Genomic DNA, 15,836 nt, shown 5'->3' with positions numbered 1-15,836 from the left:
AACTCACGATGCATACCAGGCTGACCTCAAACCTAGAGATCCATCTGCCTCGGACTCCCGAGTGCTGGGATTAAAGACATACACCACCATGCTCAGTGAGTTAGCAGTTTTCATTTTCTGAAGCAGTACGTACTTTTGTTCCTAAGTCTAATTACATTTGTGTCAACAAAGAGACCAACTAAAAGTGTTACAAAGGAGAAAAACAGGAAAAGCAAGAAAAAGTATGATATAATGAGGCTCTCCTGACTGATGGAAAACTAAGAATTAAGGAGAACAGGACAAACATTCTTAAATATCTGACTCCACAAATCATTCCAATCAGCAAATTATGTTGCTATACTTATTACAAAATAGGTCAAATAAATATTAATCCATTTTATTAATCCTTATAACTTAAGGTGTTTCTTCAGAATATTGGCATTAATCTTACTGTAAACGACCTATTTAAAAAAAAAAAAGCTGAGCATTATTCCAAGTTTTATTAGATTTTTAGAGCATTTCAGATTAGTGACGCTGAACCTGAAAACTGTTAAAAATGTCTACTCCTCCCCTTAAAAAAATACATGGCAAAAAATTCAATCTCCTAATCGCCTACGAGAATACAAAACAGCAGCTGAGGCTAATGACATAGAGTATATGTCTGGTATATACTGGCATACTGTTTGCCACCCTCCCTGCCTTTTTAGTCCCTAAATTCACAAAATGAGTAAAATAATTTTCTCCATTTTCCTTATCAGCAAATAATCACAACATAACTTCATCAGGCTTATAAAACTTTATCTCATGTTCCAAGGTGAGTGCACTATTAAAGTTTGTGTCTCACGGAGAACTTTGCATGTTAACAATACTTAAAGTACCTCTTTAAATGGAATCCAGCTGCTTCCAGGCTTGGCAGGGTTTGATGGGGTCTTTAGTTTTTCGAGGGCATTGTCAATAGCATCACCATAGTTATCCTGAAACCATTTTTCATGGGGTGTCTCTGCAGGGGCGGCAGTGATGCTCCGCACATGTTCCAAAGCAAACACAATAGGCTTCATCAGCGCTGTGTGCTTCTCTCGCATGATGGCAATTTTCTCTTCTCTGACCAAAGACATTTTGATTCAAAATTTTACTAACGTTTTATATAAACACGAGGCAATTTAAATTATCAAGTATTGAGTAAATAGTATCAAAAAAACAGAAGTAAAATACTGATAAACTTATTACATAGCATTATAAAAAAAAAAAAAAAATCAATACATAAAAGAGGTAGCTTTGCCGGGCTGGAAAGATGGCTCAGAGGTCCTGAGTTCAATTCCCAGCAACCACATGGTGGCTCACAACCATCTATAATGAAATCTGGTGCCCTCTTCTGGCGTTCAGGTGTACATGCAGACAGAACATTGTACAAATAATAAACAAATCTTTAAAAAAAAAAAAAAAAAACAGAGGTAGGCTTGTTTTTCAATTGTGTTGGAAAATGGATCTGGAGTCTCATCTTTTTAATCGTAGGCAAAAACAATACAAAATGGACCAGACATCCAGATGCAGAAACTATCAAACTGAGACTATCAAACAGAAAGTATAAGGGAAAGGGCTCCTTTAAAACAGACTTAACTGTGATCCCTTGAATACTGTACCACATAGATTAAACTGATGACTAAAAGTGATGACAAATACTTGCCAATTGTTGCCTGAGGAAATGGCTCTGTAGGTAAGAGTCTCCCACATAAGCTTGAGTAAATATCTGAATTACAATCCTCAGAAGTCATATAAAAACCAGACCAAGTGGTGAGAATAATCACAACACATGACAGGGAGATACAAGGAAGAAAATGGGAGAACCCTTAGATGCTCCTGGGTCAACTAGCCTCATACACACAGAAGAAGGAAAGAGAGATTCTGCCTTGAATAAGGTGGAAGACAAGACCCGACAAGACCCAACCTCTATAGAAAGGTCACGGCATACATGCATAAACACCATGCTTCAGATATACAGACACATAGTTTACTATGTTGGGAAGAATAGGAAAAACCAGAATCCTTATGCATTGAAAATTGGAAAATAAAATGACACAATCATGGTGGAAAAAATTCCTATGATAACCACATTAGTCAGTAAATCTATGCATAACATAAAGATAAACCCAAGAACTCAGCCGCATACTGCACACCAAAGTTCAAAGCAGCATTGCTCACAAAGATAAAAACAAACCAAGTCTCTAACTAACAGATGGATCAAATAGTAAAACCTGGCTGACACAATGGCTCAGCCAATTAGGGTATCTGCTGCTAACTCTGATAATCCAAAGTTTCACTTCCAAGACCCATATGTAAAAGGAAAAGCCCCAACTCACACACGTTTTCCTCTGAGCTGCATATGCACAGCATACACATGGAGTGTCTCTAAAATGTAGTACTATTCACTAAGCGCGGAAAGAAACAAATCCATGCTATAGCAGGGTAAACCTTGAAAACCTAGTGCAAAATGAAGTTACAAAAGAACAAATACTCTGTGATTCCAATAACACGAAACACCTAAAGCAGAGTAATTCATAAAGCAAGAAATAAAAACCAGAGGTAATGAGGGTGGAAGTTGGGGCTAACAGTTTATATCAGACTTTATTACAGAGCCCAAATCGGACTGAAATGATTCTAGCAGAGGGTAGTGGTGATGAAGGCACAACACTGTGAGCACACACTTTAATGCCACCCGACTGTAGAGTTAAAAATGCTTAAGACTAAATTTTGTTGCGCTGATTAACACATTACAAAGGGGGGGGCTGGAAACATGGCTCAGTAGTTAAGACCACCAGCTGCTCTTAGAGGATCCAGATTCTGTTCCCAGCACCCACATGGCAGCTCACAACCATCCTTAACTCCAGTTCTAGGGGATCCAATGCTCTCTCCTTACTTCTGTGGGTATCAGCTGAACATATTGTATACACACATACCAGCAGGCAAACATACACATAAAACGAATAAATCTAAAAGACAAAAGTAGCCCCATCTTCCCAGAGAAGGAGTGAAGACATACTTGCGCAAGGTGTTGTTGTTCTGGACTCTCTTCACCTCGTCCTCCAGCTGCTGAATGCGCCTCAGGACGTACATGTGCTGCTGTAACAAAACTCCCAGCCAGAGCTCATCCCAGAGCACAGTGACCCTACGCAGCTCTGCCACAAGCATCTGGACCTGCAGACACAACACATCCACATGGCTCAAAATGCAGCCTCCTATCAGACACAGGTGCTCATTTCTCAGAAGATTTATCAGCAGCAATATCAATTCTGATTATCCTTAAAGTTTTGGTTCTCTGATATGATTCTTCTATGAGATGTTAGCTTTACCGTTTGAAAGGAGGGGTTGCAATGAATACTACTTTAAAACAAACAAATCAGTTTTCTTGTACCTGTAAGACCATTGTTGGGTTGGCAGAGGACAGTTTATCTACAATTTTGCTGTAGCAATCCTGCATCATGGCCTGATCTTCATTTAAACCACTTTTAGGTTCATCTTTGTTGCTATCCTGAGAAGCAGGAGGGCTTCCTCCTTCACATTCAGAAACGAGCAGTTCTTCTCCTTGAATGTTTCCAAGTAAAGTTGGGATTGCAGAGGAAAACTTATTTCCTATAGTGGGATGCAAGAGGGATACATGCAAACACTGGGTAGAGAAAATAGGGGAATCTAATTCACAGTGCTGTTCATGAAGATAAAGATTATGGTGTTCTGCACTTTCATAAGCTCAGCTGTTCACATATATTTATATATACTGTAAACTAAGGAGTAAAGCTGAGGAAGACGGCAAGCAAGCAAGAAGCGTCTCCAGACATAGAGCAGACCACGGTCCAATGCTACCTGAACAGCTCTATGCGGAGTTCCTGGGGCATTGCAAGGAGTAACAGTAACATGCAAAACATGTAGTGCAGACACGCAGTAGCTACTTTCTTCAGTAAGCAAGTGCCATTACTAATAAAACCTGTACACCCTCAACTTGAGACTACATCACCCAAAAAGAGCCTTAAAAATTACTGGTAAAAGTAATTTAAAGTAGCAGTATTTTAGCTGAGTAAGAGAAGTTAAGCCTAGAACTATGTGAGTGCAAAGACAGCCTGTTCTACATAATGAGGAACAGGCCACTGAGGGTGACACAGTGAGACTCTGTCTCAAATAAATGTATTTTAATGTTGCATACCTGAAGCCTGGGATTCACTGCTAAGTGATATGGTTCCTACTATTGCAGGATACAGTATGAGGTGTGGAGAATCTTGGGCCACACGGCAAAGGAGGTTACAAATACTCTGACGCACATACACTTCAGGGTGGTTTAAGCGTGAGAAGAGCTGTGGAATAATTCCTTCAAAAAAAAAAAAACAAAACAAAACAAAAAATTTTAAAACCTACAAAGTCTGGGAATGTAAAAGGATAAAGCCTGATTATGTCAACACCAGCACCAAAGTTCTCCAAAGGGCCAGACAAAAATCATTCTGCTTAGGGTAAAACTGTCCAGAACAATTAACACACTGAATATGTCCAGCATATGCCTTAAAGAAGGTAGTGAAATAACTGTGACTAAATCCTATACACTTATTTTCACCACCTCTCCAAAACTGATTTTTGATAACAAAAAGCTTCTGCCTTCTAGTCTCTCAGGTCTCTACAAGGTAGAAGAGGTTTTCATGAGACACCAAACAATCCAGGTTGCCCTATGAACCAGCATGGCTGCTCTCTAACATTTTAAATAAAGAACATAGAGAAACTATTTCCATCCACTCAGAAATGTATTTACTAAAGTGGGCATTTTATATAGGCCATTACCTCTCCATGGAGCAGTAGGGGTTGTCTCCAAGCCATGTTCCAGATACTGCCGGAGCTCACCAGCATGTTTCACCAGCAACCTAAGCAGTCGCAGGGTAGCCATCACAATCACATCATCAGTGCTCTGCTCTGCTCTGTGACTTAAATGTAGCCTGGGGTCATCCTCATCTAACAGAATCTAAGTGAACAATTAAGGGGATAAGTAAACCATTTCTGCTACTACTTGCTGTCTATAGGAAATATATTCCAAATTATTTTCCTTAGAAGACTGTGCCACCTACCTGACCAGCATTGAGCTTAAGGAAAGTAAAATATGCACTGCAAGATAGTTTATAAAGGCTAAAGATTCTGTCTACAACTTTCCGCCACACTTTAATAACGCCTTCAGTTGCATTTTCATCGAGTTCAGAAAGCCATGGGCAGCTTGACAGTAACTGCCGCCAGATAACGTCTACCATGTCATCTTCCTCATTATCTTCATTTTCTGTTATCTGAAGTGTTATATCTTCATCCTAAAGAAAATGTGTAACATAGAATAATACTTAATGTAAAAAAATACATGATCACATGAAAACATTTTTCTCATATATGGTACACTAAACAGTTCCAAATCTGTTAGTAAGCTTCTCTTTATAATATGCTTACTAATGTAGCCAATTAGGCAAGATCAAAGACTACTGGGGTTTTCTGTATTTTAAATGCTTCTAAGCTGTAATATAATGTTCTGACTATAGAAAAATAATCTGTTCAATGGATGTGAAAAAACAACATGAACAGCAAACACTACTTTATTTACAATATTGTAAATATGCCGCACAACAGTTTTAATAGAGTTGTGGATTCAAGTCTTAGACTAGAACTCAGTCAACAGAATTTAGCCTTGCAAATAAAACCCGCCTTTGAATATTGCATCTACATATTCAACGGCTATAGAACTATAAAACTTACAGGACACTTTGAGGAGGAACACTCAGTTCACTTAGTCCACTGCTTTCCACATTAGCTAATTTACTAAAATCACCAGGGGCTGAGAGTACGGGAGCTCTTGCCTACTAGCACATGCAGAGCCCTAGTTTCTCCCAATTCCCACACCCAACCCAACCAAGCCATTTAATTAATCTTACAAGTACAGACCCTCTGCAGAAGAGTCTGAGGGGTGGGGGAGGTATCCCCATGGAAAAGGTAGTCTTGTAAAAGGCCTCATATTACCCGAATTTCCAGCTCTGGGGATTAAAACCTACAGCCTCACGCACATACACTAGGAGTGTGCTATTACCCATGATTACGGCAACAGACCAAGAACCTAAGTTCAGAGTGGAGGAGTAGCTAAAATAAATTTAATTTATACAAAATGACCTTCATATATTTCCAACATGACCCTGAAGAAATTACCATCTTAGGAAAAAGACAACTGTATTTCTGTCATCTTAAAACTCAAGAGATTTTTATTTGCAACACAAATAGCCTAAACCTCATTCACTATTTAATAAAGCAGCCAATTCCCTCAAAAACCATATATTGCAACAGAAATCTTGACAGTACTCCCCCAAAACCACTGTATAATGTTTTCCTTGCCTGGATTCCTGCTGGCCGGCATACTGCTTGTCCAAGAATACCATATATTCTCTCTTTCTCTTCTTCAGTTATAGTATCTGGAAGCAGATTTTGAACTTCAGATTTTTCTCTAGGCAACAGACGAACACCTTCTCCCTGACTATAAAAATAAACAAGTCATCAAGTATTTCAGCTAACAAAACGTTCCCACCGACATTTTATATCTCCACTTAGCAGTGTGTTAGATCTACTGCACACTGAAACATACATACCTGGCATTGTCAACCACTTTTCTGCCCCACCTATAAGCCCAACTAGCCAATGCTGCCCAAGATTTGGCTACTTCAGGTGCCTGCAGTGAAGACAGATGATACAACTGTCCCAAAATGAAATCAGGTTCTCCAACTCCAATATGCACTGTCATGATAGAGAAAATAACAAAAGAGCTCAGTATTACATTAAAATGCTTCTAAAGGTGTTCCCACTGACCTGTTAAGTCTTTATTATTTGAAAGCAAGCAATAAGCCCAACATTATCACAGTACATAATTTGTTATGGCCCAAATTTGGCTACTTTTCTGCAATGTGATTCTATTAAAAGGCACCATCAGTCTCTCCCATCAGCTTACATTAGCATGTATAGACATAAATGATGCTATCTTTTAGAAACAGCTCAGGTGTTGGATGTGCTATAGAATGTTTTCCATCCTGCCTTTGAGTGGCAGAATCATTTTAAACATTTGGTAAAAATAATGCACAAATGAAAAGCACACCACAGAGACTAACACAGCAAACAGAGCTCTTCATTTCCATTTTACAGAGAGAAAATTGTCTGGTTTACTGAGTTCATATGCCACAATATACGCTGATTTTTAAGACCTACCCCTAATGAATATCAAGACCTGGTTAACAGTTCCAACAAAATTATATTTTAAAAACCAGGGTAATACAAAAACAAAATGCAGTGTAAGTAATTTAAACCCCAAGCTTCAGCACAACAAAATGGAGGTGTTTTGTCCTGTGCCAATTAAAAAGGCCTGGGAGGTTCTGCCAATTAAAAGATTAGTTTTCTCCTGAACTGATTAGGATATAAGTTGGTAGAAGAATATTTTCATAGCATGCATGAGCTATGGAGTCTATAACCCAGGAAAACACACCGACACAGTCACAATGCCACCTCCCTTTAATACAGCATTAAAGTTTTGCATGTGCGGACAGCTTGGGTCTACAGAAAGGAAAATACTGAAGAAATATGAAACAGGTGGATATGGTGGCATACTCCTTTAATCCCAGCAGTTGGGCATCAGAGGCAGGAGGATCTCTGTGAGTTCAAGCCAGTCTGGTCTGCATGGCAAGTTCCAGGCCAGTGAGATCTACTCCAGGAAGACTCTGTCTCAAAAAAATGAAAAACAAACAAACCAGAAAGTGGGGATGTTGCTCAGTAGTAAAACACTTGCCTAGCATGCCTAAGATCCTGGATTCAATCTCTAGCACCTGTCCCCTCCTCAAAGAAAAAAAGAGAAAACCAAGAAATTTTGATTAGATGAATCAACCACCAATTTCTTGACCAACTAATTTTGTTACAGTTGGACAGAGCAAGAAGCTTGACTCTTTCTATGCTTTCTGTGCTCCAACAACCAAGAGTAACACAAGCTATTGCTACATGTCTGCTGCTCTTGACATTTACCCTTTCAGGAATCAGGGCAAAAATAACACTCTAAATCAGGAAAGCAACCTGCACCTGAAAGGTTGGATTAACAACAGTAAGTACTAGTTATTACTGAGCAACGTATTTTTGTGTAGTTGAACTTTTTTGTGGAAAATTATAGCTGGTGTAACCCTGATATTATAGCTATAAATTAGTATTTTAAAGCTAACAAAAGAATGAAATGTACCTGTAGACTCGCTCTCAATTCGAGGGTGTTCTTCTCCCACTGCATTAGCAGACGGCAGCTCTGTTAGAGTGAGTATGTTCCTAGACAAAGTAGAAAGGCCCGGGAGGTTCTGCTGCTGCTGAGCTCTGTACACCTGTCTCAGCTGTCCTGAAATCTCTTTCCATTCTGCCTGGATCCACTTAGCCAGGGTCAGAATTGACTTAGCCACAGCATACTCAGCTTTTGCAGACTTACAAAAAGATATGGCACAAGAACTCAACATTTCCATTGCATGTGTTGACTGGCCTAGAGAAAAAAACACATACACACACACACACACACAAAAAAAAAAAAACACAAATTTACCCTTAAGAGAAATTATTTCAAGATGAAGTAATCATTTTTTATTTTTCTGTTTTTAAAAGCATAAATTCAAGCCTAAAATAGTCCACATGCCTTTAATCCCAGCACTCAGGAGGCAGAGGCAGAGTGGTCTCTATGAGTTCAAGGCCAACCTGGTCTATAGAGCTAGTTCCAAGACAGCCAAGGCTACACAGAGAAACCCTGTCTTGAAAAACCAAAAATAAATTGAAGGACTAGAGAGATGGGCTCAGCACCTACTTGTTCTTGCAGAAGACCAAGCTTCCATTCTCAGCACTTAGACAAGGCAGTTACTACTTCCTGCAACCCTAGGTTAGTACCAGAGGATCCAACACCCTCTTCTGAACTTTGTGGGCACCAGGCACATATGTAGTGCATATATGTATATGCAGGCACTCACATATGAAATAACAAAAAATTAATACAAAATAAAATAGAATACTATAAAGCCAGGAAGACGTGGTGACATGTTTTTAATCTCAACACTTAGGAGGCAGAAGACAGCATGGTTGACATATTGAGTTTTACGCCAGTTAGGAAAGTCAGACCTTGTCTTAATAAATAATAGCAAGCAAGCAATAAATAAAAAAACTGATAAACAAATAAATATTTTAAGAAGGAAATCAGTGCCTGAAATGTTTGTCATGAGAGGACTAAGGACCACAGTTTGAAGCCCCATAAATGCTGAATGGGCATGACACACTGCCTGTAACCCTAGCTCTCAGAGAGGGGATATGGGAAATACACACAACAGGTTGGCTAATAAAGACAACCTAACCAAATGAGCTCTGGGTTCAAGTGAAAAATCCTGTGTCAGTAATATGAAATGGATAGCAATCAAGAGCACCCACTGTCAATCTCTGGTCTACACACATACATGCACACACACAGGAAACCTGCACTCACATGCATGTTCCTACACATACAAAAAAGCAGGCACACCACATTCCCAAAAAGGAAAAAAATGAATTGAGGAATAATCAATGATCTTTAAAAACATATCTTACAGAAGGAAACTGTATTAAACTTGCATCTTTTTGAAAGTAATATTGTCAATTATAAAATAATAATTGGCACTCCATGAACAATGTTCTACAAAAGCTGGAAAAAATATTTTTCTAAAACACTTGTTTACACCACACACAGAAACATGCACACAGTTTTCTTTGTACATTTTTACTAACCTGCTGTATATAACAACTTGGTTTTTTCAATATCAAGCTCAGGTCCCCATTTTTCATCCACTTGACCTTGAGTAGACAATTTTTTAAAATGCTGGACTAAGTCCTGGGCAGTGGTTGTCTTTCCCAGCTGAACCTCGCTGCACTGTGCTAGCAGTCTTGTTGCCAGTGACACATTCCCCCGTTTTCTAGCAAATTTTGCTGCCGTCAGACCTAATTCCATGAGATGGCTTCTAATTGGTACTGTTTGTTCTGAAAAGAAGAAAATGTTTCATTAGTTCCCAACTCACCTAACTCCATACTGTGTTTCCTAAGCATACTCTTCCTGATCACCTCCCCAATCAAAAGGGGCTAACCCTCGAACCCCAACAATTAGCACAGTGCTTGGCATATAACTAGCAGTGAAGAAACACAACCAAGTAGAGCAAAGTGAAAATCATTCTCTACAAGAAATTAACGTTATAACATCTGAACTGTTAGAAAAGAGGCTAAAGAGAGAAGGCCTGTCAGTTTAGAACACTTGCTACTACTCTGGCAGGGAAGATTCTGTTCTCAGCGTTCATAAATGCCTATAACTCCAGTTCCAGAGTATAGAACCCTCTCTGGCTTCTAGGCATGCATGTGGTACACATACACAAGTGCAGGTAACTACTCATACATGTAAAATAAAAGTAAATATTTTAAAAATGGTAAACACAGCAGATGAAAAAGGAAGGGGAGAGGGAAGGAGGGGAGGGGATAGTAGGAGAAGGGGAGAGAAAGCCTAAGACAAATAGTAGGAAAGAGAATAAAGGTCAAAACAGTCAAATACCCCTTTCTCTAGACAATTCTCCTCCACTGGCTGCTGAACAAGGCATCTGTCCTGTGGCTTTAAAGCTATACTAATACCAACGATTCTAAACTTGTACCCAAGAACAGAGCCGAGTCTTACCTGCCAAGTAAGCATCTACAACACTCCAAAATGACTTGGATCGTGTGTTAAGTGAATTCTCTATCATTCTTTAAAATTGCTCCCTTCTGTTTACTTTTTCTCAAGGCCTGCTGCATGAGCAGATTGCTTGGCAATTACATTAAAGTTTACCTTCAACTTTAACAGATAATTTGCTTTTTCCCCTCATCCTTATTGCCATAGCCCTAAGTAACTTGCTTACATTAGGGAGCTAGTCTCTTTGCCTCCTCTACTCCACTATCCAACCTGCAACTATAGTGATTACACACAAGAAAACCTGAAAGTTTACTTTTCTTGAAAACCCACTGATACCTTCCCACTGTCCATCGAAATGAGTAGTTTCCACTGACACCTTACATTGACCTCCCACCTCTAACTCATCCAGCTCTACCTCTTTATCAGGCAAACTGAGTGCCCTAAAATTCTGTTTATACTGCTACCTTCTAACTTCACATACAACCTGCTAATGTACTTACTTCACCTTCCTTGTCATTTCTAGCCTCAGATTTCAGTTTAAATGTTACCTCCTCCTAAAGTCTTCTAATTCCTAGGATCAGGGATCCCTACTACATGCTCTTTTAGCTGCCTGTGTGTGTACTTACACTCAACATCGTGATATTTATTCACTGTTCAGTTCTTCTTGTTGAACTCTTAAAATCTCCTTGGTTCTAACAATTCAGACAACAGGCCCATCGTGTTTGGCATTATTTACTATTATTAATCATAGTCTGTGGAACAAACTACTTGTTCTTGGTTTTGTCTAATGAATAAAAATGACTGGAAATGGAGCTGTATATCTAAATATATGTTAGGTTACTGATTTTTCCAATTTTAAGCACCGTTTCATATAGAAAGGAAGAGAGATGGTGGTATTTAAGGCTTTTATATGTTTCACCTCAAAAATGGAGTAATTCTCACATAAATTAAAAGAAAAGCAGCTCAGAAATGCTTCATCCCAAGAACTCTCAACTTGCAAATATTGACCCCATATTCTAAACCCAATGAGGGGCTAGCTCAGTCAGGTTCAAAATACTGTCTGATCGTGCAAGGCCTATCTTGGAAGTAGGATTACTTGACATTTAACACTTTAAGATTTATTCAGTAACCTTAGTTATCATATATAATCAACTAAAACTATAAAATTCAGGCAAATATGATTCTATAGCAGTAAAATCACCTTAATGCAATAGACATTTTTTCCTTTAAAAGAGGCAGAAAATTTAAATAAATATTAATTCCCTAGCCATTCATTTGGGGCATTTAAAAATCTTTAACATTTGTAGTACACATTATCTGCGAAAGAAACTGTACAAAGATCCCATAAACAAGTTTATCATTTCATTAAAAATGGGCAAAAGATGTCAGGGATTATGGCTTACACATTTAATCCAACCACTGTATCTGTGAGTGTAAGGGCAGCCTATTCTACTTCTGAGTTCAAGAACAACCAGAGCTACAAACTGAGACCCTGCCATTCATAGATGGATGGATGGATAAATGTATGTCGAAAGCGGACAAAAAAACCAAGCATGGTGGTCAAACCTATAAATCCCAACATTCAGGATGGAAAGGCATGCAGAAATCTGAGAGTTCAAGGCCAACCTAGGCTGCATAGCAAGTGCCAGGGTACAGAGAGAGACTTTGTCTCCTCCCCAATAAAAAAGATGAGCAGAAAAAAAAAAAAAAAAGTTTTTGTGTTCTGTGTGTTGTTTTCATTTTTCAAGACAGGGTTTCTATATGTAGCCTTGGCTGTCCTAGACTGGCTTTGTAGAAAAGGCTGGTCTTGAACTCATAAATAGTCACCTGCCTCTGCCTCCCTGAGTTCTGGGAGTGCTGGGTAGCCACACCCAGCTGCAAAAAATGTTAAGAGACAGCTGAAACATAAATACACAACAACCTCTATGCCAACAAAATGATGAGGAGAGCACTAATCACCAGGGCAATAAAAACTGAAAACATGAGCTAAAATTACAACCACTCCAGTAATTAAAAAAGAACTGGAGAACTGGAGCATTTCATAAATGCTAAAAATATGTAAATGGCACAAACTCTTTCTAACACTCAACTATTTACAAAGTTGTTCCCAATGACCCAATAATCTCACTTCTACACTTCAACTCAAGAGAAACACAGCCCTAAGATGGACTGTAGTGTTGAACAGGAATACAGTTTGACAGTTCATCTTGTCAACTTGACAGGATATGAAATCACCACAGAAACAGGCCTCTGAGTGCATCTGTGAGAGGGTTTCCAGAAAGGTTTAACTTTTGGGATAGAAAGACGCAGCCTAAAAAAACAGTATAGGCACTGTTCTACAGTCTGTGGTCCCAGACTGAAAGCAAAGAAAAAAGCAAGCTAAGCATTGGCATTTATCTTTCTCTGCTTCCTGACAGCAGATGTGACCAGCAACCTAATACTTATGCCTCCATGATTTCCCTACCATGAAGGACTGTATCTAAAACTTTGAGCCAATATAAACCCTTCTTTCTGTAAGTTTATAGTCAGATATTGATTGAAGCAACAAGAAAAATAAACTAATACAAATATTCATAGCAGCTTCATAGTTAGCTACCCAACTAGAAAATCTAAGCACAAACTCCTACCAAAGACTGGAGAAATAAACAAATGGTGGGACATTCATACAGTGAAATACTACTAAACAATAAAAAATGGACCTCTTTACTGACAAGCTAACATGTGAGGACATTAAAAATATCATGTAAGCAGCCAGGAGGTGGTATATGTAAGCCAGAGATGTCAAATATAGTAGCATGCAGTGTAATTCCATTTATGTGAAAACACCTGTAAGAACACTCTAATTTATAATAACAGAAAGTAAATCATCAACTGCCTGAGATGGGGCAATAGTAAGAAGATGAGAGACAGAAAACTTTCTGGGTGATTTACTTTCAACTGCCTGAGACGGAACAACGGTAAAAAAAAAAATGAACGGAGGGACGCAGATGGGAGAAAACTCACCAAACTGTATACTTGAACTATAATGTATATCTCAGTAAAGCTAATTTTAAGATAAGGAAAATGAGTCAGAGAGGTAGCATACGCCTTTAATCCCAGCATTTGAGAGGCCGAGGCAGGTTTATCTCTATGAGCTCAAGGACAGCCAGGTCTACAGAGTAAGTTCCTTGACAGCTATGATTATGTAAAGAATGTAGTAGTGAGAAAAGAGGAGAGGAGGGGGCAAAGTATTACCTTTAATTTTCTCTAACAGGTGATTCTGGTACATTGTGTACCTCAACGCCTGCATCCATGGCCGTACATCATGCTGCTTACATGAACGAAGGGCATCACTAAAGAGTGGGATAAGACAATCCTGGAAGAAAGATAAAGACTTGTGTAAAATAATCTATCCCAGTAACCTCAGAATAGACTACAGCCTTTAGATCTATTCCAACTTTCCTATAACCTTCCACCATGTCTTTTGCAACCTATGGTGACATGAATGAGAATGGTTCCCACAGGCTCATATATTTGAATTCTTGGTCCCCAGCTGATAGAACTGTTTGGGAAGGATTAGTCACTGTGAGCTTGTTGAAGGAGGAGAGCCAATGGGGGTAGGCTTTGAGGATTCAACAGACATTCAGCTATGTCTCTTGCCTCCATCTTAAAGATCAAAACATTAAGTTCCAGCTGTCTTGCTCTTGATCTGCCATCCAGAACTCTAACTCTCTGAAACTCAGGCTCCAAATCAACACTTTCTTCTATAAGCTGCCTTGGTCATGGTATGAAATCAAAGCATCAATATAACCAAAAAGAAAACCTTTGTTTTATTAAATAGATTCAGAATGCTGGATGGTGGCAGCGGCAGGCAGATCTCTGTGAGTTCAAGGCCAGCCTGGTCTACAGAGCAGGACAGCCAGGGCTACAGAAAGAACCCCTGTCTCGAAAAACCAAAATTAAACAAACAAGTAATATTAAAGTATAATTTGTCAGTGTATTTACTAATAAAGTACATTTGTAAAAACGTGTATTCACTATAAATAAAATTTGTAGAAAAGCATTAAACTATAATTTTCAAAGTTGCAATTCTTTTGCAAAAGTTCTCTTTTGTTTATAAATAGCTTACTCTATTTAGAAAGAGTATCTGAGACAAATTCAAAACTAACCTAAAAGAAAACCCAAAAAGCTAAAACCTTTGATTCTTTCATCTGACCCATACTACCTAGAGACTAAAAAAAAAAAAAAAGTTCTTGGTTAAGAACATGGGCCACTTTTCCAGAGGACACAGGTTCAATTCCCAGCACCCACATGGCAGCTTACAAGTGTCTTTAACACCTATTCCAGCGGATCTAATACCTTTATACAGACATAGATACAGGCAAAACACGAATGTACATAAAATAAAAATAAGCAATTAAAAAAAAAAAAAAAAGAATCAGCATGGTCTACAAAGCGAGTCCAGGACAGGGAAGGCTACAGAGAAGCCCTGTCCCATTAAAAATTAATAATAATAAAAATAAATAAATAAATAAACGAATGAAAAACAGAAAAGAAAATATGTTTAGAAGTGTATTTTGAGTTCACCATCTTAGTCAATTTCAAATTGTACTTTAAAACCTGAGTAAATAAGGTTTTTGATCTATGCTACAGTATTAATACTCAGAGAATGCTTATAAAAATACACTTCAGGGATGGAAAGATGGCTCAGTGGTTAAGAATACTTGTTGCTCTTTCAGAAGACCCAGGTTTAATTCCCAGCATCTACATGGTGGCTCATACCCATCTATAACTCTAGTCCTAGGGGATCCAATGCCTCCTTTTAGCTTCTAAGGGCATCAAACGTTTAAGTGATTCATAGACATACACACATACAAAACACCCATACATGTAAACTTAAAAAAATTATAAACAAACAAAAACCAGCTACACACCTCTGTTGAAAGTCTATTAGAAACTGTGTTCTCAAGAGCAGATGAGCAGTACAGCTGCAGGGTACTCAGTACTGGCAAGGACTGTGACACTGTGAGCGTAGACAGTCTTAGTGGTCCAACAGCTATGCGTGAGGTTTGCTTCAAGTACTTTACCACGTTTCTGGAAGAACATATTTGCTGTCAATTAATTAACAAGATTCTTCAGCTTGTCGTCA

The 15,836-nt window shown here is 38.6% G+C and overlaps 1 protein-coding gene across 4 annotated transcripts in view; it reads right to left on the bottom strand.

The window, feature by feature from the left end:
* Positions 1-15,836, bottom strand: part of Smg1 (SMG1 nonsense mediated mRNA decay associated PI3K related kinase) — a 108,920-nt gene that overhangs the window by 31,100 nt on the left and 61,984 nt on the right. For all 4 annotated transcript variants that reach the window (XM_021646954.2, XM_021646953.2, XM_060366969.1 and 1 more), the window contains 12 exons: positions 15,622-15,781; positions 13,943-14,063; positions 9,787-10,035; positions 8,243-8,527; positions 6,621-6,765; positions 6,370-6,508; positions 5,076-5,306; positions 4,795-4,972; positions 4,172-4,333; positions 3,389-3,606; positions 3,017-3,171; positions 858-1,080 (listed from right to left, as the gene is read on the bottom strand). In XM_021646954.2, the coding sequence (XP_021502629.1) occupies positions 858-1,080; positions 3,017-3,171; positions 3,389-3,606; positions 4,172-4,333; positions 4,795-4,972; positions 5,076-5,306; positions 6,370-6,508; positions 6,621-6,765; positions 8,243-8,527; positions 9,787-10,035; positions 13,943-14,063; positions 15,622-15,781 (2,266 nt within the window). The remainder of the gene's footprint in view (positions 1-857; positions 1,081-3,016; positions 3,172-3,388; positions 3,607-4,171; positions 4,334-4,794; positions 4,973-5,075; positions 5,307-6,369; positions 6,509-6,620; positions 6,766-8,242; positions 8,528-9,786; positions 10,036-13,942; positions 14,064-15,621; positions 15,782-15,836) is intronic.

The sequence above is a fragment of the Meriones unguiculatus genome, chromosome 14, assembly GCF_030254825.1.
Source record: "Meriones unguiculatus strain TT.TT164.6M chromosome 14, Bangor_MerUng_6.1, whole genome shotgun sequence".
NCBI classification, from domain to species: Eukaryota; Metazoa; Chordata; class Mammalia; order Rodentia; family Muridae; genus Meriones; species Meriones unguiculatus.
The sequence above is the reverse complement of the archived record's forward strand: the minus strand, read 5'-3'. Positions and strand labels throughout refer to the sequence as shown.